Source organism: Vicia villosa, unplaced genomic scaffold (assembly GCF_029867415.1).
Source record: "Vicia villosa cultivar HV-30 ecotype Madison, WI unplaced genomic scaffold, Vvil1.0 ctg.000045F_1_1_1, whole genome shotgun sequence".
NCBI classification, from domain to species: Eukaryota; Viridiplantae; Streptophyta; class Magnoliopsida; order Fabales; family Fabaceae; genus Vicia; species Vicia villosa.
The window spans coordinates 1,237,078-1,263,606 of record NW_026704977.1 but is presented as its reverse complement, the minus strand read 5'-3'; the positions used below and the strand labels follow the sequence as shown (position 1 = coordinate 1,263,606).

Sequence of the window (26,529 nt, the reverse complement as noted above, 5' to 3'; positions counted from 1 at the left end):
AACAATTACATCTCTTTCTTGGTCATTTGTGAATTTATGGGATTGTCTCATTTCTCGCCTACTACTTCTTTTACTCCATTCTTCTTCGTTGTTCTTTATATTTGGCCATTTTGCGTCACTCCCTTTGGCAAGATCTACAACGCACGGGTTATCAACTACGTTTCTTTGAGGTAATACATATGCTTCCTTCTATTAAGTTCTTGACTTCTTTAGAGGAATAATCCATATACGTTCAAGGGGAGGTATGATCCTAAGGGTGCTTAGACTTGGCTTTAGGAGATTGAGAAGATTTTCAGAGTTATGGTGTGCACTGATGAACATAAGGTGTTGTTCAATACACATATATTATCTAAATAGGCTGAGTACCGATGGGAAAATACCTGTAAGAGGTTTGAAGCTGCAGACACTGTTGTTACTTGGGAGAATTTCAAGATTGAGTTTCTAGAGAAGTACTTTCTAGCGTATGTTTGCAGCAAGAAAGAGATTGAGTTGTGGCAACTGAAGTAGGGTAGTATGATTGTGGCCTACAATGCGCAAAGTTTGAAGAGCCGGTAAGATTTTGTCCTCACTATAATGGTACGAAAGCCGAAAGTTATAAGTACGTGAAGTTCAAGATTGGCTTGCGTCATGAGATCAAGCAATTCATTGGTTATTAGGAAATTTCTCGTTTCTCAGTTCTGGTGAACAAGTGTATAATCTATGATGAAAATAGTAGAGACAGACCTGCTTACTACAAGAATGCTTGTAAGAAGAAGAATGGGTCAAAATTGTAGTAAGTCATATGTGACTCCAATTGATAGGGGAAAACAGAAGTTCTAGCAGTCAGGTGGTAAAGAAACAAGTGGGGGGGGTGCTTGTGCTTCTCTTAAGTGTTTAAAATATGGAGAGTCGGGTCATCGTGCTTCAGAATGTACAGCTGTGAAGTGTTTCAAGTGTGGGAAACTAGGACATAATGCTAATGAATGCAAGAGTGAGGTGGAAATAGAGGTTTAAGTGTTAAGTGTTTCTTGAGGTACGTGTTTTATTAATGGTGTCTCGTTGATTGATATCAATGATACATGTGTAACACATTCCTTCATATTTGTTGACTATGTGAAAAGATTGAATCTTGAGGTATCTATGAATGGTAGTATGGTTGTTGATACTCCAGCTAATGGTTTGGAGACTACTAAGATGGTTTGTTTGAATTGTCCCTTGACAATTTATAGTAAGAATTTTGGAGTTGACTTAATATATTTTCCTTTGAGTCAACTCAATGTTATTTTGAGAATGAATTGGTTGGAATTCAATCATGTCCATATCAATTATTTCAACTAGTCAGTTCTTCCCCTGCATTTGATGAAAAGGAAGATTTGAGGTTTATATTTGCTAATCAAGTGGAGGAATTCCTGAAAGATGAGGCTCAAGTGTTCACGATGTTCGCTTCCTTGAAAGTCGAAACTGATGTTGTGATTGTTGATCTTCCAATGGTGTGCGAGTTTCCAAATTTGTTTCCAGATGACAAGATTTGCCGCTAGAGAGAGAAGTTGAGTTCCCCATATACTTAGTACTTGGTACTAGACTTGTGTCGATGGAACCATATAGAATGTCTGCATCAGAGTTGAGTGAGGTGAAGAATCAGTTAGAAGAGTTTTTGGAAAAGAAGTTTGTCAGACAAAGTGTATCGTCATGAGGAGAGCCAATGTTGTTTGTTAAGAAGAAAGATGGTAGCATGAGATTATGACTGATGCAACCGTTAAGTATTCCTGAATGGAAGCGGGATGTATCTTTATGGATTTTTAGTGCATCTCAATATTAAAATCTAAAATTTAGTTATTATTGAATTGTCACATTGGTCGGTGAGCCAACCCTATCACATAGGGTGGGAAGAACATCCCCTTTGTATATGGCATGGTTTTGGTTAGGAGTGACAAACGGGCATGTTCGTCCCGTTTAGACCCGCTTCACAAAAGCCCGCGAAAAAACGGGGCGGGTGGGGATGGCATATTAGAGAGTGCGGGTCCAAAACTTTGTCCCGTCCCGCAAAAAAGTGAAGGCGGGGCAGGGAAAGCCCGCGGGTATTGAACTTTTTAGGCCTAAAAATAGTAAAATCGTATGAAAAATTCCATGCCCGCAAAAAAACAGGACGGCACGGGCACATTAAAGAGAACAGGCCTAAAACTTTTCCCAGCCCCGCAAAAAAATATGGGCCAAACGGCCTTTCCCTGCGGGCCAAGCGCGTTTTGCCACCCCTAATTTTGGTAAGAGAATTAATTATCCTAAAAAATCTCATAGTAAGCACAACAGACAATTAAACTATATTTTTACCTTAGAATAAAATAACAAAAACACGAACTCTTATGAAGATTGAAGCATATTGCTAATTAATTGCGTCTTACGTTACACCATTCTTAGCTCCCATTAAATACATTAAACAGGGGTATGATATATGATTAGTTGTGGAACCTTTACGACCTTTCAAACGCAAAACAAAATAAGCTCGATAGAATTAGAGATAAAATGCATAACAGCATATACATGTGAATCCATGTCTAGTGGCCAAAATATTCTTATGCTTTAATGATCGTCTTCAGTAAAGAAACAAACGCCAACCCCTAGCAAGCAACAATGCTAGCAGGACTGGCTGTTATTCTGAGCTACTTGGCTGAACTTGTCTATACTAGTAGCATTTATAAAAAAAGTTTCTAAGACTAAACATTTCCGCAACTACTACTCATCTCAAAGAAGGCTACTTTGACATATATGTAAGCAGAAAACTCTACGAAATCAAATTGTCGCATAGAAATAGTAGGATCTTCTTCGCCTTTAGATTTAGGAAAGCTCTCGGCTGCTATAGGATCTTCGCCTATAGATTTAGGAAAGCTCTCGGCTGCGTTTTGCAGCAGCAACAACAGCATTCATCAGTGTTCCACGGAAACCTGCTTTTTCCAACTCATGAACGCCTGCAATTGTTGTCCCGCCAGGAGAAGTGACATCATCCTTGAGCTGTCCTGGATGCTTCCCACTAAGGGTTGCCATTGATGCTGCTCCTAGTACCTGGAAAGCACAAGTACATTAGTCAAGAGAACAAATATAAATATATAGGAAGAAGAATGGTGTTTCAATATAGGTAAGGTATGAAGATGTTTAGCCCCTACAACAGTAAGTCCAGTAGGATTCTTGCTGCCACATATTCAAGCAGCAGCAATTTCGTTAACTGTACCCATATTTTTAGCTTATTGGTCTTTTCTGGAGTACTACTATATGCCTATCTTCAGGTATATATATATATAAGTTGGACAACTTGATTGCATAGATTCATTTTACAGGTTGCTTGCTCACTCTACCCAATAACCACACCAAGTTTTAATCTTAGCAGTTATCTTACTGATGCACCGAGATTCACCCTCTTCAACTTGCTTAAAAGACAAGTTTTAATCTTAGCAAACTAGGAATATCCTCCTATAGAATGTTGAAATGATTTTACTTTTCAAACTGTTAAAAAAGACAAATTGCAACATATATATTTAATGCATCTCAAATTTTCATTTCTTTAAATCTTGCATTTTAACAAAACAGGTAAGAGTATAGGACAGTTCCAGAGCAAGCATCACCCGAATTTTAGACACAGTTAAATGGACAAAAGAATAGAAATTAACTTACAGTCTGAGAAGCTAGACTTAATGCAAGATCACGTGGTAGACCAGCTGCTACTCCTCCATCAGCCAGAGCCTCTATTGCTAAGTAAATATAAGCAGGACCACTGCCACTGAACAACTCAGGAAAATAGAACAGATTTTAGTAAATCAAACGAACTTGCTTTAACTTGGGGTTTCCATGAATAATGCAGAATCTGTAGTGGTTGACATAAATCAAACTCCCACGTACACACATGACCAAAACAAAGAAAAAAGACAATTATTGCAGAACAGAACATTTTCAGGTCCCAGACACCCTTATTTTGTTCTCTCAAATACATGAACAGCTAAGAATAAGATTTGTATGGGCATGAAAGAACTAGTATCCAACCCGTCCTTCTCCTCTGTCCTTGTACCACACCCTATCATCTCTTCAGAACTTTTGTCCATCACGGATAAAATAAAATTTCTCGGGGATTTGATATAGAGCTCAAATATTATTCTTCTGTTGTATAAAATGAGATTTACATACCTTAGACCAGTTATAGCATCAAAATATTTATCATCAGCTTTCCATATTTTGCCAATTGACCCAAATAATTGGGATATAAGATTCGCATCTTCTTCTGTTGCAGCTCCTCCCAAGCTCATAACTGTTATAGTTTAGCTTAAGTTAGTTTATCCATACAGTACAACTTTGTAATTGTCAACAATGTAAATTGATAAGGAAAGAAATGCAATAAGTAATATCCATGGTATACTAGAAAATAACATACGGAATTATCATAATGAATAAAAGAAGGCATTCTTGATCTTGTGATTATTTACCCATACAACTTGTATATCCAAAGAAAAAAAAAAGCAAATGCCAGGACTACAAGATCAAACTTCTATAAATTTATACATCAAAGAATACATTCCACCCTTCATAAAAGTGAAGAGTAAAACCAATATCGCAGACTATTATCATCAACCAATAGTAACTTCTAAATTATGAAAGAGCCTCATTCATCAAATCCAAATCTTGAAGTGGATTTGTTTCAATGTATAGAAATATGTTTTCAGTAAAGTGTGAGAATAGGAATGTAACATCACATGCTTGGTTCAAGGATTAAAAAATGTATCCCAGGTATGATGGAACCTCATGAATATACTACTTTGTTGTTTTTTCTGTTTTACAATCACTTCATGAAGGGCGGAATTTTATATTCGCATAGGGAATCAAAACCATTTTAAAATCTAACCAACTATAACATCCCACCTTCATCTTATTCTACCATTTTAATTTATTTTTTATTTTATTAACATAAATAACTAAATACAAATTTAAATATTTCAAGTTATATTTAACTTCGGAAAATTATGGGAAATAGTAGTATTACTAAAAATCTCAGTTAATAGTATTTCAAGGTATATTTTCTATTTCTAAGTTTAATAAAATTACTCTAAACAACTCCATCTGCACTTTTACGTTGCCCACCAAATTTTAAGAAAAACTCACAAAGCAATATTATGAACTACTATAACTGACAATTTAGAATTCAGAATGAAAACTAAGGAACCAAGTGATTTGAGATAAGTCACACAACACACACTGTCTAAACTCTCTACATAAAGAAAACATCTGAAGAAGAAAAACAATATGTTCTTTAAGTGCAGCAAAAACTGGCAATACCTGATGCTGCCTGGCCAACTGCAGCAGGTGTATTTGGCATTACCCTTACAAATCTGTCATGGCCAGCCCATTCCTACATTTTATGAGACAATTATTTCGATAAAAATATGCAAGCTAACTTAATCTGTAAAGGCTAAAGAAAAGGAAACAAGTTCACAAAGAAAAAAGCTACTTGCACATAATCTACACAGCTGCAAATAATATTTACAGTTGAAGGGGGGGTTTTGCCTACTGAATTCACTAACTCAGTTAATTTTTAGAAACCAAGAACCATTTGTTAGGTCATATTAATTTCTCAATAACAAAATTACGCCATGGGTAAACAGTAACTTTCCATCAACTATTTTGGTCTGTTATGATAAATCGTATTTAACGAAATAAGTATCTTTATTATTGAGAAAAAAAAAAAAAAAAGACAAAACAATCTCTTACTCTCTCTAACTCTGCTATTTTGAATGAATACAAACCTAGTTATACAAGAGAAAAATGCATATCAAACTTCCGTTACGAGTGGTTATAAACAATATACCACAAATCAAGTGACGAATGTAATTTATTACTAAATATGTAATCTATTCAAGCTACACAATTTCTTTGTCAACTACAGAGGTTGTGTGTATGGCAGCAACAGAAGCAGTGAAAGAAGCTTTATGACTTAAAGGACTTGTCAGTGACCATGAGAGAACGAAGCACATTGATGTCAGGATGCATTTCAAAACACAAAGTGATGTGTTTGTTCAAAAGATTGCTACTTCAGAAAATCCAACCGATGTTATGACAAAGGCTCTCATACCAATGAAGTTCAAGCATCGTTTGAACTTGGTCAGCTTTACTAGCAAATGACTTATAGAATTCAAGGCAAAGTGGGGAATTGTAATGCGTGGCTTGAATAGATTACATACTTAATCATAAATTACATTCGTCACTTGATTTGTGGTATATCGTTTATAACAACGCGTAACGGAAGCTTGATATGCATTTTTCTCTAGTATAAATAGGTTTGTATTCATTCAAAATAGCAGAGTTAAAAAGAATAAGAGATTGCAGAGAATTCTTGTTTTGTCATTTGTTATTCTTTTCTCAATAATAGAGATACTTATTTCATCAAATACGATTTATCATAACAGAGTCAACAGCATAAACTAATTAATTTATTTCCAGAAATTCAGTTTATATAACTTTGGTTGCTACAAGTATTTGTTTGCGTAGATTAATCTCTAAATACTTTTTTTCCTCAAATTCAAACTCATCAAATACTAAGTGTCAAGCTGAATTACAATAGTTGAAAGAATACATTTGCAAAAAAGTTGAGATATTCGAGAAATAATTTGGTTATTCAGACACTCTCAAGCATATGAACATAATACAAGTCGACCAAAACTGCTACAAGTAACCAAATCACACATTAAGGTGTTTATAAATTGATTTAGGCTTAGTTTATCATAACAAATTATTCGTTATGATTGTTCATAAATTGTTTTCAGCTTATTTACAGTAAATAGACTATATATAATTTGCATAAACAGATTAACTCAAGCTTGTGTAGATTTAATAATAATGATTATAATAAATTATACTCTAGATGCAGAAATGAAGATGAAAATGACTGGATTCCGTTACCTGAAGATCTTTCAACTTGATTCCAGCAGCAACAGAAACCAAAAGCTTGTCCTTAGTTAGCAGCGGCTTCAATTTCAACACAACGTCCTTCACTGCAACAACAACAAAGCTAGTCAGTAAGCGACGACGTTTCTTTATCAAACAACGCTGAAACGAAGAAATACCTAATTGAGGTTTAACCGAGAAAACGACGACGTTGCTGGCACGAACGACCTAGAGAGAATGAATCAGAAAATGATAAAATGAAAACGCAAATGTAATAAAGAGTAAGAGAGTTGAAATGGAATACGTCGTCGTTTGATGAAAGGACGGTGATGCCGATGGACTCGAAGGCGGTTTTACGAGCGGGGTTAGAGTGGGCGGCGGTTACGATGCGGGAAGGGGTTAAGACGCCGGAGCGGGAGGCGCCTTTGGCAATGCTCTCGGCCATTTTCCCGGCGCCGATGAAGCCGAGAGTGTAGGAATCGGAGAGGATTTCCATGTTGAGTTACGTGACAGATGAAATGCTGGTGTTTGTTTCAGTCAGTTCTTGTGAAGTAGTGAAGTTGCCACACGTGATGATGGAATTTATAGTTTTTTTTATCAGTTAGTTTATCGTTTTATTATTTATTTTAAAACTAGGAGTGTTCATTGGTTCGGGTAAATCCGAACCAACCGAAATCCAAATTAAACCATAGTGTTTGGGTTGGACATTTTTTCAGCTCGGGCAACAACTGAACCAAACCAATGAAATCCAATGACAATTGGTTCGGGCATCAGATTTTGAATTTTCTATCCGCAAACCCAACTCAAACCAATCATAATTAATTACCATGAAAATTACTATCAAACATTCCACTTCAACAAGAAAATAGTGAAATGTTGTATGTGGATAAGTTATGTTATTTAAATTAGTTATCAAAAATTATTAGTGTATTATGGTAATTGAGCATAGAGTTACGAAATACATTTATTATCATATTAACTCAAGTTACTAATTATAGATTCAAAAGTCTTTATGTTATATGTTAGATATTTTTAATCTATTAGGTAAAAAGTGTTAGTTTTATAAACACTATTAATACTATTTACTTATATTATTATGAAAAATTAATTTTCATAAATAAATTATTATTTTTTAAAATATTTTTGCATTGTTTATCTACCCGATCAGTCCAACCCAAACCAACCCGTTGTTTCTCGGTTCGGTCGATTTGGGCTTTATCGCAAAAACTTACAAATTCAATCCATATAATTTTAATCGGTTTGGATATCGGATTCTCTCGAAATCAAACCAAACCGAATCAAACCGACCCGCGAACACCCCTACTCACAAACATTACACAAGCTAAATTAATATCTCATAATATTTCATTCTGCTAATATTTTTTTAGTTTTTTTTCATATTTTTAAACACTGAAATGTTGGATTTTTTTTATTTTTCATTTTTTAAATACTAAATTGATTTTTATTTTTAAACAATTATGAATTAATAATATCAAAAAAGCCAAAATAATTTTTTATAAGGAGTCGAACCCAAGATCTTTAAAAGTCATCTATGTGTCTTTACCACTAGGCCAATGTACATTCATGACTGGTCATATTCATGATTTCTACAAATATTAACCAATTATGTACATAAATTTTTATCCAAGAAGTCTCAAACCCAAGTCTTTTCAGGTTAAATGATATTCACCTTACAACTAGACAAATCAATTTCTATTGTTAATAAAGTCACTATCATTTACAAATAGAAAATTCAATTTCTATTGTTAGTAAAGTGACTATTATTTACAAAAAGATAAATCAATTTCTATTTTTAATAAAGTGACTATCATTTACAACTAAACAAATTAATTTATATTGTTAGTAAAGTGATTATCATTTAAAACTAAACAAATCAATTTCTATTGTTAATAAAATGATTATCATTTTCAACTAGATAAATCAATTTCTATTGTTAGTAAAGTGATTATCATTTACAATTAGACAAATCAATTTCTATTTTTAAGAAAGTGATTATCATTTACGAGTAGAAAAATCAATTTCTACGGTTAATAAAGTGACTATGAGTAACAACTAGACAAATCAATTTGTATTGTTAGTAAAGTGTCTATCATTTATAAATAGACAAATCAATTTCTATTGTAGTAAATTCACTATCATTTAATCTGAAGTGACTTGGGTTCGAGATTCTATTGGTGCAAATTTTGCATTTTTTGTTTTAAATTCAGAATTGTTTAAGATTATTATAAATCATAGGAATTATTTATTATGAATGTACATTGGTCTTATGGTAAAGACGTAAGATGTGATTTGAAGGTCTTGAGTTCAACTATCTATAAAAAACAATTTTGACTTTTTTATATTATTAATTTATAATTTTTAAAAAATGAAATTAAAAATAAAAATCAATTTTTATATTATTAATTTATAATTTTTTAAAAATGAAATTAAAAATAAAAATCAATTAAGTATTTAAAAAATGAAAAATAAATAAAATCCAACGTGGCAGTCCAATCACGGTTTAAAACTAGAAAAAAACCGGTTTGAAAAAAATATTAGCAGAAGGACTAATATGGTCCGGTTAAATTTTGTAAGAGATTAAATCGAGTTCATTTTATTATGCAGGACTAATTTGGGTTGTGTAATTTTTGTGAGAGACCAAAATGAGTCTTCACTCTTTGTTTTATTATATTTTTATTTAAAATTATTCAATGAAATATCAAATAATTTAAAATTTTACAAAATTTAAGGACTAATATGGTCCGATTAAATTTTGTAAGGGATTAAATCGAGTTCATTCTATTGTGAATGACTAATTTGAGTTGTGTAATGTTTGTGAGGGACTAAAATAGGTCTTCACTCTTAAATTAAATATTTATTTATAATTTAGAGAAATTTGTAAGTAAGTAATTAAAATTTTTAAATTATATATACTCATTAAATTTGGGAATTTCTTACTAGACCCCTTGAATCTCTCACGCACCACTGAATTGACAAAATTGTCCATCTGATTTCGTAGATGTATCTCCGGAAGCATTTTATTTACATTTGCGTGAAGATATTATGTAGATGCACATACGGAACACACCGTCGGTACACCTGCGGAATAAATCCAAAATCAGCAAAACAACGGAAAAAAAAACATTCATTGATTAAAATCGGCATTACATTGAAATTCCAAACAAAAAATTAATAACTACATCTAAGATATTACAACAGTTAAAACAATTTTATCTGATTCATGCATCATTTGAATGACAACAATGTCGTTTTCCACTTCATCTCACCAACGTTCCATTTCTCCTGTCTCAAGTGAGGTCTTTGTTCTAATTAAGCCTCTGAATCCTTCAGATGACTTCGCCAGGTTTATACTCCCCTCCAACCAAGACATCAGAGCCCTTTTTAGTTGGTCCAAGAGATGAATGTACCAAAATTTCATGTAAATCAGGGGTTTGAGAGGAGAAAAAACTACATGTCCGTCCCTTTTGAAAATAATTTGCTTAGGAGCGGGTCGCTTGGATGATGATCGCTGCCATGATGATGCCTTAGGAGATGCCATGAACTAATTCTCTTGATAAATTTTTGTGTTTATGTGTAATACACACTAGAAACCCTAACTTTATAAAAAACCTTGGTGAATATGGACCACATATTCTCTATCACAGAACATTCATGCATAATGTGGGCAATGCAATTGAGAAAGATGCAATGGATAACGGTGAATATTTAACTGAAATTGAGTCTTCTCTTGCTCCCTTTGATTTGTTGCACCAAAAAGTTGGAGCTTTGGAGTGGAAAAATGATATTAATGAAGTAGGGTTTTTTAGGGTGGTGAGTGAGTGTTGAAGAAGAAATGTGACAATGGGGGGTGATCATGCTGGTTCAAACTATATCAAATGCTTCCGTATGTACATCTACGGAATATTTTGGCGCTAACTCATCCGTAGATGTACCTACGGAACAATCACTGAACTGAATTTATTTGTAATTTTTGCCAATAAACACTAGTTTAAAATGCTTCCGTAAATACACCTACGGAAAAAACCAAATTTTTTGAAAAAAAATATTTCTGGATGTGCATCTACGGAACCAAAGGACATAATTGGAATTTCGTCAGATAACTAAGAGATTCAAGAGGTGGATTGAAAAATTCTCTTAATCTCCCAGTGCATTTTTAATAAATAATTTATTATATAATTATTAAATAATTAAAATTTCATCATTTAAAAATATAAAAATATTGAATCTCTTTAATTTTTAACAATGATAAATAACATACACAATAATTTTTTATAAAAAAATATTTGAAAGACTAATCACTTGTATATAGTATATACTAAAGAATTAATTTGTTAAAAAAGTGTTTAAAAGATTAATTTATTATAAATACTTAATTTAATAGAGAAAAAGATGAATCTTGCTAAAGATATTTTTTAACCAACCTGTTTTCTTTATGAGATTAATTACTTAACCAATATGATGACGAGAACAAGTGGACCAATCCGAGGCCAAAAGCTTGTATGACTCATTTTATTTTTCGTCTCAAAAGCTTGTATGACTCATTGTTGTCATATTATGTGACAGTGACTCGTTGAGAAAAGATATCATTTTGCAAAATGTAAAATCATCAAATATAGTTAGGTCGAGGAAATTTTCAAAACATAAAATCTCTATTCATTTTTATATTTGTGATTTGAAAAAAAAATTCATACACAAATTCATATATATGTCGACATCAATATTCAGAACCGGCCCAAGGGTAAGATACGGAGTACCCTGTACAAACCCTGTTCAGTGTCATCCTTAATCACACATTTACATAGAATGGAATAGTTGTATGAATTTTTTTATTAATATAATTCTCACTACTAATTCTGTCATATTTTGATTCTCTTTCTTTAGAAATTAAAGCTACTTTTATATATATAGGCGAGATTCGGTTTACCCCCCTCTAAAAAACATTATTGGACAAACTTTGTAAAATAAAGATTCCATCAAATTTGACCCTGATCAATTTTTTTGGCCAAGATTCTTAGAATCTTGCCTACATGACATTTTTGGTAGTGCTGACTGTACAGCACATAAGCAATGTGGCACAGTCAGCACTGTCACGTGGAATTTAAATTTTTTTTAAAAAAAATTATTTATTGATTTTTTAATTTTTTTTTAAAGAAAATTTTTATTGATTTTTTTTAATTTTTTTTTTAAAATTTTTTTGTTGATTTTTAAATTTTTAATATTTTTCCAATTTTTAAAATTTAATATATTTTTTTTAATTATTATTTAAAATTTATTTTTATTATATATAAATTCGCAGGTATTTTCAAATCCGCAGGTATTGTCAAATTCGCAGGTAAATCCGCATGTATTTTAAAAGGTAAATCCGTAGGTAATTTTAAATTCGTAGGTAAATCCGCAGGTATTGTCAAATCCGTAGGTAAATCTGCAGGTATTTTAAAATCCGTAGGTAAATCCGCAGGTATTGTCAAATTCGTAGGTAAATCCGCAGGTAAATTCGCAGGTAAATCCGCAGGTATTGTCAAATTCGCAGGTATTTTTAAAGGTAAATCCCCAGGTATTGTCAAATTTGTAGGTAAATCCGCAGGTATTGTCAAATTCGCAGGTATTTTTAAAGGTAAATCCCCAGGTATTGTCAAATTTGTAGGTAAATCCGCAGGTATTGTCAAATCCGTAGTTGAATCTGCAGGTATATTTAAATCCGTAGGTAAATCCGCGGGTATTGTCAAATTCGTATGTAAATCCGCAGGTACTGTCAAACATTTTTTTAAAAAAATAATAAAATTTTTTTTTTAAAACATCAACAAAAAAAATATTAAATTTTTTTTAAAAAAAATTTTAAAAAAATATCAACAAAAAAAATAAAATCCATGTGGCAGTGCTGTGCCACATTGCTTATGTGCTGTACAGTCACCACTACCAAAAATGTCGCAAGATTCTAAGAATCTTGGTCAAAAAAATTGATCAGGGTCAAATTTGATGAAATCTTTATTTTGCAAGGTTTGTCCAATAATTTTTTTTAGAGGGGGTAAACCGAATCTCGCCTATATGGCGGGAGGTAAAGTAGTATTAACCCTATAAAAAAACAAACTCGGTTAATTTTATTTAAATTTATAATATTTTAAGTGGGTTTTGGATTAACCACAACCTTTTTTGTAATTCTTTCCTTTTCTCATTATATGGCCCCTTATTAAAAAGGCTTAATTACTCAATTTTTTGTATCAAAATTCTAATTTATCTCACATTTCCACAAGGGTAAAATAGTGTTCACCCACAAGGTAGGAGAATCATGTGAGATAATAATTTTTGCCCACGTGTTTTTTTCTAGAGAGAAGGGAGACCATCTCTCTCTAAAAAACTTATCGTGTCTTTTCTCCTGCCCGCTTCTAGCTTGGTGTTTAGCAGCGGTGGTAGGCTTTTCATTTCCCAGATTTTTCTGGTTTCTTCACCACCCACTGTGGTTTCTTTATCCTACCATCCAGTGCCGGTGGTTTTGGGGGTTTTTTTGGTTTGGGTTTGGTACTTTCTTCGGGTGCTTGTTGCTGGGGAGATATGGATAAGTGGCGGAACCTACCGCTCTCGAAGGAGGAAGAGGAGGGAGTGACGGCGGAAGGGGATGAGGTAGAAGAAGTGGAGGTCTTTCAGAGAACACTAGTGGGAAAGTTGTGGACAGAGAACAACTTCAATGTGCGAGCTTTCACATCTACCATCATAGGGGCTTGGAGATTGAAGAACCCGGTGGAAACACAGGAGATCCACAAGAACTTGTTTCTGTTTAAGTTCGCATCCAAAAGAGATCTTGATTCGGTGCTAAAAAACGGGCCCTGGGGCTTTGATCGAAACCTGCTAATTCTGGACAGAGTGACAGGCGAAGAACAACCCTCAGGGATAGACATGCATTTTGGTACTTTCTGGGTTCGGGTGTACGATCTACCCCTGCTTCTGAGATCTGAACCTATGGCGAAGAAGATTGGAGATATTCTGGGGAGTTTTGAGGAGATGGACATGAAGGATGCTCACCGGAATGGAAAGTTCCTGAGAATAAAGGTGAAGATGGATCTGAAGAAACCTCTGAAAAGGGGGACAGTGGTCAGGTACAAGGAGAAGAGTCACCGGGTCTTCTTCAAGTACGAACGGTTACCTACTTTCTGCTTCATTTGTGGGAGAGTAGGCCACCAAATGAAGGACTGCGAAGAGATGGGTGATTTAGGGGAGGAGGGCTACGAGGACATAGATGAGCAAGATCTATCCTATGGAATATGGCTGAGAGCTTCGCCCCTTCCAAAGGTGTATGAAGACCAGAGGCAGCGAGAGTCAAGCTCAGGCAACTGCACCAAGAGCTTATTTCTTGCTTCGTCGAGCCATAGCAGATGTGAAAATGAGAAGAAGGAGAAAGGAGGGGAAACTGAAGTTGAGCAAGAGAAAGGGGTAGAGATAACTGACAAAGCCAAAGCTGCCAAGGGATCTCCAAATACACACAGGGACCATGACCAACGAGGGCTTAAGGTGGAATCAGTGGCGGAGTCACTGGGAGCGGTGGAGTTGAATAGTTCTAAACCTCCAAGCAAGGCGGGAGTGGTGGCTAGCATATCAAAGAGAAAGACATGGAGTAGGAAGAAAGGTGAGAGAAAACCGGTTGTTAAGAAGGCCCAAGGAAAGGAAAAGGAAATAGAAGCCATGGAGAGGAAGAGACAGCTTATTGATGTGGTTATAACTGAAGGGACCTTAGAGGATATGGAGTGTGATGATGTTAAGAGGAAGAGAATTGATGTAGGGGAAGGAGGAAAATCAGTCGAACCAGAGGTGGTGTTGAACGACCAACACCGCCTACATCAATGAAGATCCTGTGTTGGAACTGTAGGGGGTTGGGGAATCCCCGTACAGTTCGAGCCTTGCAGAGGCTCCTCAAAAATGAAAACCCCGCCTTGGTGTTCCTTTCTGAAACAAGACTTAAGGAGTTTGAGATTTCGCGTGTGAAGAGGAAGATAGATTTTTCGTTCTGCCAAGCGATTGATTGTAGGGGCAGTGGTAGAGAGAGGGCTGGGGGTGTAGCTCTTTTTTGGAATGACAGTGTGGATGTTACGATTTCATCTTTCTCCCTTAATCACATATGCGCAAGAGTTTGTGATGGTGAGTCGACGCTTCCTTGGTTCTTCACGGGCATTTACGGCTACCCTGAAGATCATCATAAGTGGAAAACTTGGGACCTGATTCAGAATCTTAAGGGTGAGTGTGGAGGGGATTGGATTTGTGCAGGGGATTTTAATGATGTGCTGGGAAACAGTGATAAAAAAGGGGGCATTAGTAGAAACATATCCCAATTGAACTGGAGTAGACAGGCGATGGAGGAATGTGACTTGCAGGATTTGGGTTACGAAGGTTATAAATATACTTGGTCTAACGGAAGACGGGAGACGGAAAATATCCAATGTCGCCTAGACTTGGGGTTGGCTACGACGTCCCTCATTTCCAGATTTCCCAACATTAAAGTGAACTACCTCCCCCGTTACGGGAGTGATCACGCGGTGGTTCGGATTGATATGGAACCTCCGGTGGTGATTAACCCAAGGAAGAAAGTTCGGTTGTTCCGATTTGAGGAGGCGTGGGCTAGGGATGATAGATGCGAGGATATTATCAAGGATCTTTGGACAAGGGCCAATGGGCAGGGATTTAGCAAACTTGAAGGAATCCGAGAGGCAGCGGATATCCTGGCAGACTTGAATCCAAAGGCCGTTGGGCTGGAGCTGAGAAGAATAGAGAAGCTGTTGCAGGAGGAGGTGAGATGGGGAGAAGGTGAGGACGATATCAGAGCTTATAAAGCGCTTGAGGCTAGGAGAAATGACCTTCTCAGAGTGGAAGAAGTGTTGTGGAGGCAGCGAAGTCGCGCACTTTGGCTAAGTGATGGTGACACCAATACAAAGTTTTTTCACCAGAAAGCAAAACAACGGCGCAAAACAAATTATATCTCGAAGCTGAAGGATGAAAGAGGACGTTGGTGGAAGGGAGAGGAGCATTGCGAGAGAATCTTGATGAATTATTTCAGTGCTCTGTTTTCTTCTTCAAATCCCAGTTGGTTCAATATTGAAGAGGCGGTTAGTACAGTTAACGGGAAGCTGACCCCAGATCAGATTACAATGTGTGAAGCAGCTTATACGGAGAGTGAGGTAGAGGAAGCCCTCTTCCAGATGCACCCCCTAAAAGCCCCGGGGCCGGACGGCTTACCGGCCCTTTTTTATCAGAAATACTGGCACTTGGTGGGGTGTGATGTCAAGAGGTGGGTGCTGGATATTCTTAACAACGGTCGCGGGATGGAGGAAATCAATAGTACCTTCATCGTGCTCATACCAAAGTGCAAGAACCCAGGAAGTTCCAAAGACTTTCGCCCTATCAGCCTATGTAACGTAATCATGAAGATTGTGACAAAGACCATAGCCAATAGACTGAAGCTGCTGCTGCCTGCTATCATTGACGAGGAACAAAGCGCCTTTGTAGCAGGCAGAATGATTACTGATAATGCCCTGATTGCGATGGAGTGCTTCCATTGGATGAAGAAGAAAAGGAAGGGGAAGAAGGGGGTTATGGCTCTTAAACTGGACATGGCGAAGGCTTACGACAGGATCGAGTGGAATTTCCTGGAAGGGACTCTCCGCGCCATGGGTTTCCCCAATGCTATGGTCAAGCTAATAGGAAATTGTGTCTCTACGGTTTCTTATCAGATTCTGCTTAACGGTCAACCTAGTAGAAGTTTTACGCCGGAGAGAGGTCTCCGTCAAGGAGATCCTCTTTCCCCTTACCTTTTTATTTTATGTGCTGACATACTTTCAGGAATGCTTAAGAAGGAGGTGAAGGAAGGAAAGCTTCATGGGATAAAGATTGCTAGGAGCGCCCCTCAAATTTCGCATCTGTTCTTTGCGGATGACTGCCTTTTATTTACAAGAGCAAATTGCGAGGAGGCTGCTTGCGTGATTCGTGTTCTGGACAGGTACCAATTGGCTTCGGGACAGGTAGTAAATCTCGACAAATCTGAGACGACCTTTAGTCGAAATGTTCGTAACGAGGTGAAAGATATGATCCAGCATAGGATAAGAATCAAGACGGTTGAGTCTCATTGCAGATACCTCGGATTTCCTACTGTGTTTGGAAGGTCCAAGAAGGCAGTGTTTGATTTTGTTAAGGACAGAGTGTGGAAGAAGGTGAAGGGATGGAAAGAACGGTTCCTGTCAAAAGCTGGGAGGGAGGTGCTGATAAAAGCTGTGGCCCAATCAATTCCTACCTATATCATGGGATGCTACAAGCTGCCGGAGGGTGTGTGTGACGATATTGAAGCTATCCTTGCAAAATTCTGGTGGGGAGCGAATAGCGAGGAAAGAAAGATATACTGGCTGAGTTGGGATAGATTGTCAATCTCCAAATATAAGGGTGGAATGGGCTTTAGGAGATTCAGTGACTTCAATACGGCCCTTACTGGTAAACAGTTCTGGAGATTGCTGAAGGACGGTAATTCCTTGGTGGGGAAGGTTTTCAGAAGCCGTTATTACCCTCGGGGCTCAATCTTGAAGGCAAAAATTGGCTTTTCACCAAGCTATGCTTGGAGAAGCATCATGAGTGCAGGTGATTTAATCGCTAAGGGACATAGATGGAGGATCGGTGACGGCACGAAGGTTTGCATCTGGAGTGACAATTGGATCCCTGGAGGGTTTTCTTTCTGCACAACCAACCCTGTGCGTGTCCTTGATGCCGATGCCACGGTTTGCAGCCTTATCGACCAAGACCTAAATTGCTGGAAGCGGGAGTTGGTGTTTAGCTGCTTTGATCCTGACGAAGCGACCCGAATTGTTAGCATTCCACTTTCTAGAAGGCAACCGGAAGATACGTTGATTTGGCATCATGAAAAAGATGGGGAATATTCGGTTAAATCTGCTTACAGAGTTCTGGGCCATCAACGATCCAGTTTGCGGCCTGGCCCGTCTTCGGACTCGTGGCATGTTGTGTGGAAGAAGATTTGGAAAGCTCAGGTCCAGCCTAGAATTAAAGACTTCCTTTGGCGTGTTTCTCGTGATATCATACCTACAAGGAGTAATCTTAGGAAAAAAGGTTTGAGTGTTGACATCTCCTGCCCTTTCTTACTAGACCCCTTGAATCTCTCACGCACCACTGAATTGACAAAATTGTCCATCTGATTTCGTAGATGTATCTCCGGAAGCATTTTATTTACATTTGCGTGAAGATATTATGTAGATGCACATACGGAACACACCGTCGGTACACCTGCGGAATAAATCCAAAATCAGCAAAACAACGGAAAAAAAACATTCATTGATTAAAATCGACATTACATTGAAATTCCAAACAAAAAATTAATAACTACATCTAAGAAATTACAACAGTTAAAACAATTTTATCTGATTCATGCATCATTTGAATGACAACAATGTCGTTTTCCACTTCATCTCACCAACGTTCCATTTCTCCTGTCTCAAGTGAGGTCTTTGTTCTAATTAAGCCTCTGAATCCTTCAGATGACTTCGCCAGGTTTATACTCCCCTCCAACCAAGACATCAGAGCCCTTTTTAGTTGGTCCAAGAGATGAATGTACCAAAATTTCATGTAAATCAGGGGTTTGAGAGGAGAAAAAACTACATGTCCGTCCCTTTTGAAAATAATTTGCTTAGGAGCGGGTCGCTTGGATGATGATCGCTGCCATGATGATGCCTTAGGAGATGCCATGAACTAATTCTCTTGATAAATTTTTGTGTTTATGTGTAATACACACTAGAAACCCTAACTTTATAAAAAACCTTGGTGAATATGGACCACATATTCTCTATCACAGAACATTCATGCATAATGTGGGCAATGCAATTGAGAAAGATGCAATGGATAACGATGAATATTTAACTGAAATTGAGTCTTCTCTTGCTCCCTTTGATTTGTTGCACCAAAAAGTTGGAGCTTTGGAGTGGAAAAATGATATTAATGAAGTAGGGTTTTTTAGGGTGGTGAGTGAGTGTTGAAGAAGAAATGTGACAATGGGGAGTGATCATGCTGGTTCAAACTATATCAAATGCTTCCGTATGTACATCTACGGAATATTTTGGCGCTAACTCATCCGTAGATGTACCTACGGAACAATCACCGAACTGAATTTATTTGTAATTTTTGCCAATAAACACTAGTTTAAAATGCTTCCGTAAATACACCTACGGAAAAAACCAAATTTTTTGAAAAAAAATATTTCTGGATGTGCATCTACGGAACCAAAGGACATAATTGGAATTTCGTCAGATAACTAAGAGATTCAAGAGGTGGATTGAAAAATTCTCTTAATCTCCCAGTGCATTTTTAATAAATAATTTATTATATAATTATTAAATAATTAAAATTTCATCATTTAAAAATATAAAAATATTGAATCTCTTTAATTTTTAACAATGATAAATAACATACACAATAATTTTTTATAAAAAAATATTTGAAAGACTAATCACTTGTATATAGTATATACTAAAGAATTAATTTGTTAAAAAAGTGTTTAAAAGATTAATTTATTATAAATACTTAATTTAATAGAGAAAAAGATGAATCTTGCTAAAGATATTTTTTAACCAACCTGTTTTCTTTATGAGATTAATTACTTAACCAATATGATGACGAGAACAAGTGGACCAATCCGAGGCCAAAAGCTTGTATGACTCATTTTATTTTTCGTCTCAAAAGCTTGTATGACTCATTGTTGTCATATTATGTGACAGTGACTCGTTGAGAAAAGATATCATTTTGCAAAATGTAAAATCATCAAATATAGTTAGGTCGAGGAAATTTTCAAAACATAAAATCTCTATTCATTTTTATATTTGTGATTTGAAAAAAAAATTCATACACAAATTCATATATATGTCGACATCAATATTCAGAACCGGCCCAAGGGTAAGATACGGAGTACCCTGTACAAACCCTGTTCAGTGTCATCCTTAATCACACATTTACATAGAATGGAATAGTTGTATGAATTTTTTTATTAATATAATTCTCACTACTAATTCTGTCATATTTTGATTCTCTTTCTTTAGAAATTAAAGCTACTTTTATATATATAGGCGAGATTCGGTTTACCCCCCTCTAAAAAAAATTATTGGACAAACTTTGTAAAATAAAGATTCCATCAAATTTGACCCTGATCAATTTTTTTGGCCAAGATTCTTAGAATCTTGCCTACATGACATTTTTGGTAGTGCTGACTGTACAGCACATAAGCAATGTGGCACAGTCAGCACTGTCACGTGGAATTTAAATTTTTTTTTTAAAAAATTATTTATTGATTTTTTAATTTTTTTTTAAAGAAAATTTTTATTGATTTTTTTTAATTTTTTTTTTTAAATTTTTTTGTTGATTTTTAAATTTTTAATATTTTTCCAATTTTTAAAATTTAATATATTTTTTTAATTATTATTTAAAATTTATTTTTATTATATATAAATTCGCAGGTATTTTCAAATCCGCAGGTATTGTCAAATTCGCAGGTAAATCCGCATGTATTTTAAAAGGTAAATCCGTAGGTAATTTTAAATTCGTAGGTAAATCCGCAGGTATTGTCAAATCCGTAGGTAAATCTGCAGGTATTTTAAAATCCGCAGGTAAATCCGCAGGTATTGTCAAATTCGTAGGTAAATCCGCAGGTAAATTCGCAGGTAAATCCGCAGGTATTGTCAAATTCGCAGGTATTTTTAAAGGTAAATCCCCAGGTATTGTCAAATTTGTAGGTAAATCCGCAGGTATTGTCAAATTTGCAGGTATTTTTAAAGGTAAATCCCCAGGTATTGTCAAATTTGTAGGTAAATCCGCAGGTATTATCAAATCCGTAGGTGAATCTGCAGGTATATTTAAATCCGTAGGTAAATCCGCGGGTATTGTCAAATTCGTATGTAAATCCGCAGGTACTGTCAAACATTTTTTTAAAAAAATAATAAATTTTTTTTTTAAAACATCAACAAAAAAAATATTAAATTTTTTTTTAAAAAAATTTTAAAAAAATATCAACAAAAAAAATAAAATCCATGTGGCAGTGCTGTGCCACATTGCTTATGTGCTGTACAGTCACCACTACCAAAAATGTCGCAAGATTCTAAGAATCTTGGTCAAAAAAATTGATCAGGGTCAAATTTGATGAAATCTTTATTTTGCAAGGTTTGTCCAATAATTTTTTTTAGAGGGGGTAAACCGAATCTCGCCTATATGGCGGGAGGTAAAGTAGTATTAACCCTATAAAAAAACAAACTCGGTTAATTTTATTTAAATTTATAATATTTTAAGTGGGTTTTGGATTAACCACAACCTTTTTTGTAATTCTTTCCTTTTCTCATTATATGGCCCCTTATTAAAAAGGCTTAATTACTCAATTTTTTGTATCAAAATTCTAATTTATCTCACATTTCCACAAGGGTAAAATAGTGTTCACCCATAAGGTAGGAGAATCATGTGAGATAATTGTCGTTAAAAAGTCATGGCGTGCTAGCTGGACTGGCATCACATTCGCCAGTTAATTATATTAAATTTCGTTCGCAATTTGTCCCCAACTTTGATTCATCATTTTATTATTATGCAAGTCACATAACAAAGCATATGTAACCCGAAATGAGAATATTTAAACTAAAGTGAAGTCATCCTATATGTCATTGAACATAATAAATATTCCATCATTCTTCTTCAAAAAATAAAATAAAAATTCAATCCCTTCACTATGAATGGTCCATCGTAGTGAATAGTGATTGTGGAAATCATCTGGAGATGGCAAAACTCTTTGTGAATCAGGGAAAGGAATATGCAAATGCAAGGCCAAGTTACCCACCACAACTCTTTCAATTTATAGCTTCGAAAACTCCTTCTCACAATCTTGTTTGGGATGCCGCCACCGGAAGTGGCCAAGCCGCCAAATCTGTACGCTTTCTCTTCCATATCTCTGTTTTGATATAGTCTCAAATTGATACCGATATTTATAATTACGTTTCATTTATATATTTTTTAAAACTATTATTAATGTTGACGGATTGTGTTTTTGAATGTTTTTTTCATCACTTATCTTATTTTTTTCCATTTGCTTACAAAAGTTGTTCCGTTTTGGGTTTATGACGAAGAATTTTTTTCACGTGGAGATAGAGAACAAAGTTTTCGGAACTGGGAAATGAGACATATCCATTTCTCATGAAATCTGTTCCGTCTAAGATACGATAATATTCATGATAATATTCATAATGAATATATATTTTTAAATTTTTGTATAAATTTATTTCTTATTTTATATAATTAAACAAATGCAAAATATATGCAATGTTAGTAAATGGAAAAAGAAAGAGATCAGTATGATTGTTTTATTTGATGTTAAAAAATTTGATTGTCATTATTCTGGTGAACATAGATTAAATAGTGTTAAAATAACATATTCATGATTTCAGTTAGCAACATTGTACAAGAATGTGATAGCCACAGATGTAAGTGAGAAACAGCTTGAATTTGCAACCAAACTCCCTAATGTGCAATACCAACTCACCCCTTCCACAATGTCAATTCCAGAGGTTGAACAAATTGTAGCACCACAAGGAACCATAGATCTTGTCACAATTGCTCAAGGACTTCATTGGTTCAACCTCCCAAATTTCTATAACCAAGTCAAATGGGTACTCAAAAAACCTCATGGAGTCATTGCTGCTTGGTGTTACCTTTTGCCAATAATTAACGATGAAGTGGACATTTTATTTGGTCAATTATATTATACCGATTCAAAACCTTATTGGGATTCGGCGTGTAAATTGGTTGAGGAGAATTATAGAAGCATTGATTTTCCTTTTGAGGTGGTGGACGGAGTTGATCATACGGGACCGTTTGAGTTTGTGACGGAGACGTTGATGAGTTTTGATGGTTTGTTAACTTTGATAAGATCGTGGTCGGGTTATCAGACAGCGAAGGAAAAAGGAGTTGAGCTTCTTCGCGAAGATGTAGTTGAAAAATTTAAGGTTGCTTGGGGGGAAGATCATGGCCCTAAAACTGCTAAGTTTCCAATTTATCTGAGAATTGGAAAAGTTGGAAATGTTTGAACATGTCTTGATAGTTACTTTCTAGTTCTTGATTTGAATGTGTAATGAATGTGCAACATCAGGATAACAGAAAGATGCAAAATTATTTCTTTGTTAAGTTAGAAATAAAATGTAGTGATTGTTTGGTGATGTAAATTTAAACCAAATCTTATCAATCTTATTTAACATATGTTACTGCTCCCATAGGAATTTTAATTTTAATCCAACTTGTTAGTTGCTATTATGATCACTTTTACTGTTTGTACATGTTTAAAATTCCTTTTTATGTGTAACTAGTTAACGAGTCTAATAGTGCATATTACTATTAATCATGTAGTATGTCTTACATAAATAGATAACACATTTTAAAATGGCATGGTTTGTAGTGATGAAACATATTGTATTTTTGTTCTTTTTATTTTTTCACTCTCTGAAAAATGTAGGCCGGTATAAAAATTAAATATTCTAATCTCTCAACTATAATATTTTTTTCACTTTTACCCTTACATTTCTTTCTCATTTTGATTTCAATGATAGTGATTAAGCATGTGTTTTTTAATGATGTATCATTCAAAATTGCATCTAACAAAAAATTAGACAATTATATAATTTTGAGGCCTATTTTTAAGGCTCAAAAGAGGAGGCCTAGAGCCTTGCCTCACTCGCCTTAGGCTTAGATCGGTCCTGCCGTTTTTTTAAGAAAAAATGAGATATGCACTGACACTTGTAAAATTATTTTACAATATCAACTAATCACTCCTATAATTCTATCATATCTGACTGTAAATTTTAAGTTATTGGTATAACATAACTGATTAATTTATTTCTATTGGTTGTCAGTTTAAAACTGTTTTATATTGTCAGTGCATAATTATAGGGGTGATTAGTTGATATACTTATTAGTTTAAAACTGTTTTATATTAAATGATTGTTATAATATAATATACTTTTTTTTAAAAAAAAATTATCAAGATGTTTTTTAAAGAAAGGTTAACAAAATTAGTCTAAGTTTTTTAATTATATTTATTTTTAATTATAATTATAATTTTAAAATTTTAAGGGTTAAATATGTGTAGTCCTCCTAAATATCTTATATTTCAATTTAAATTTCTCAAAAAGTTTCCTTCAAAGAAGTGGTCATTTTAAAATATTTATTCACACTTTTGATCCATATCCTACTAATTAACGACGATTTTTTCAATTTAACGATAAAATTAGTGACCGTTTTAGCGACGATTTCTACATAATAACTAAATTAACAATGATTTTAGTGATGATTTTAGCCGAAGGGATCAAAAGTATTGATAAATTTTTTTAGAAGGACCTTTATTTTTTTTAAAAAAATTATAGAAATAAAATCAAATTTAAATTATTTATAGGGACAACAAATATATTTAATCCAATTTTTTATGATTGGAATTTATATCTCATAACTTTATTTTTTTTACCACAACTTTAAAATAAATAAAAATTATCAAATTGAACTCAATTATTGTGGAAAAAATAAATATTATAGAAAATATTTATAAAAAATAATAAATTGACTCGATGCACATTATAAATCATTATAACAAAGTGTTCTATTTTACATGTTGTTTTATAATATTAATAAAATATCAAATTATTTTTCATTATACTCCACTATTTACTACTAACTTTTCTCATTTTTCTCATGTTTATTTTCTATACCACTACTAATGAAATATTACTTTTGCAAAACAAATTATAATTTTTATAACAACAAAGAGGTATGGTTTTCTAATATTCCATACTCTCTTTAATACTTATTTCTTTGGGACAAATTAAGTAATTAGCAAGTTAAAAAGAGATAAATTTTTAACTAATTCTCTTAATCCTTACTAATTTTTTTTTTTTGGAAATCTTGGTATCCGGCCTTGCGACCGACTAATCCAAGAGAGACCAATCCCACCGTCCACTAGCGGGGGCCCCGTTTAAAGCCAGAACAAAGTTCTGTATGGACTGGCCCACGCAAGGATCGATAGCAGGGTAATAAGCAGGGTAATTTGATAATTGAGATTAGTAACATTTTGGTTTTTTTAGAGTTTGACAAGGGTAATATGGTAAATACCCAATTAAATCACTAAAAGAAAAACAAGTTTCCTAACTTGTTTCTCTTATCATTCTTTTCCACCTACTTTTTCTCATTTGTACAAAAGTTAGTAAGAAAAGAGAGGAGAGAGAAAGAAGATAAAGAAGAGGAAGAAGAGGAAAAGAAAGGAGGAAGCTCTTGAAGAAATGGAAGAATCATCATCCTCATCAAAATCTTCATATCATCTCATCTCAATGTTGGATGAGAAAATGGTATAAGAAAACACTCTAGAGGAGGTGAATAGACTTTTAAAAAATAAAATTCAACTGTTTGTTCGAAAACGAAATATTAGAGATTTTCAAAGTTGCATGCGCAAATGTTTTAAAGCAAAATATAGTGAATTATACTTGAATTGAATTTAAATCACTTAAACACTTAATCAATGTACAAATATCACAAATTGAATTAATCATAATGCACAAGGTATTCAATTGATACCAATAATATAATTCATGAGAAGTGATTACATAATGATTCAACTTATGAATTCTAAGCTCAACAGGGTTTTTCATATTTTAATCACCACGAAAGCTCGATTATATCCTAATTCCAACAAAACCTAATCTTAAGCAATAAATATTTATCAATGCAATAAATGATAAACTACTTTATGAATCGAAATCCAGGCATGCAATATGCAACGAAATTTAAATGCAAGAATAAAGGTAGAGAGATGAAACATGGATTTATAGGGCTTTGACTATGTCGTCCTCGCGTGAGTCTACGTGTACTCTTCAACGGTTTCCGATTGGGACCTGCGTAGCTTCATTATATTTTGACAAATATTCCAAGAGTTTGTACAATCACTAGTCCATAATAATGCTGAAGAATATAAAACTTTAATTCTGGATCTTGACATGTATACGGCTTTACGCCAAACTCTTATGCGCAATCTTTACTTGATGAACGCTTCAAGAATCTTTCAATATCACCAATTCTACTCCAATCCTTTGTCTATAGCAATCAAACTTTTGGTCATACTGATTCTTTTAGCGATTAATTATCCGAAGATTTGAGAATAACTCCACCTTATTCGTAGTCTTCCACATAGTCACTACTAAGACAATATGGAGAGAATAACCTTGTTTTTTTCACACTGAAATTGATCAGCACCAATGATAACTCCTCAATCTTACAACAACCTAAATATCTCGAGTTAAATAAATGTTACCCCCTGCCATTATAGTGAGTTTTGATATCACCCCCTATAAGAATATTTTTTGTGATTCTCCCTTACCAAATCCAGATTCCATATTTAAAGACCCTATTGTTACTATTGCCCTGATTGTGTAAGTGATTCTTCCTAGGTGGCATTTTCTGGCTGGATGACTAGATTAAATATTGCCACGTATTCTTTAAATAAAGGGTTGATAGTAGTTTACCCCCTGTAATATGAGCGTGTTTCAGTTTACCCCCTCACCGTTGTCAAAGACAGAT

The 26,529-nt window shown here is 34.4% G+C and overlaps 3 protein-coding genes across 3 annotated transcripts; 2 read left to right on the top strand and 1 right to left on the bottom strand.

The window, feature by feature from the left end:
• Nucleotides 1–2,365: 2,365 nt before the first annotated feature.
• Nucleotides 2,366–7,463, bottom strand: LOC131622917 (pyrroline-5-carboxylate reductase-like). The gene is made up of 7 exons (XM_058893927.1): nucleotides 7,202–7,463; nucleotides 7,077–7,125; nucleotides 6,913–7,004; nucleotides 5,293–5,365; nucleotides 4,150–4,270; nucleotides 3,643–3,748; nucleotides 2,366–3,036 (listed from the first exon to the last, which is right to left on the bottom strand). The coding sequence occupies exons 1-7, from the start codon at nucleotides 7,391–7,393 to the stop codon at nucleotides 2,854–2,856; spliced, it is 816 nt and encodes a 271-aa protein (XP_058749910.1). The 5' UTR covers nucleotides 7,394–7,463; the 3' UTR covers nucleotides 2,366–2,853.
• A 6,004-nt stretch (nucleotides 7,464–13,467) lies between these two features.
• On the top strand, nucleotides 13,468–14,754 carry LOC131622870 (uncharacterized). The gene has a single exon (XM_058893890.1). The coding sequence runs from the start codon at nucleotides 13,468–13,470 to the stop codon at nucleotides 14,752–14,754; it is 1,287 nt and encodes a 428-aa protein (XP_058749873.1).
• Nucleotides 14,755–21,553: 6,799 nt separating this feature from the next.
• On the top strand, nucleotides 21,554–23,236 carry LOC131622916 (uncharacterized). The gene is made up of 2 exons (XM_058893926.1): nucleotides 21,554–21,849; nucleotides 22,365–23,236. The coding sequence occupies exons 1-2, from the start codon at nucleotides 21,700–21,702 to the stop codon at nucleotides 23,001–23,003; spliced, it is 789 nt and encodes a 262-aa protein (XP_058749909.1). The 5' UTR covers nucleotides 21,554–21,699; the 3' UTR covers nucleotides 23,004–23,236.
• The last annotated feature ends 3,293 nt before the right edge of the window (nucleotides 23,237–26,529 follow it).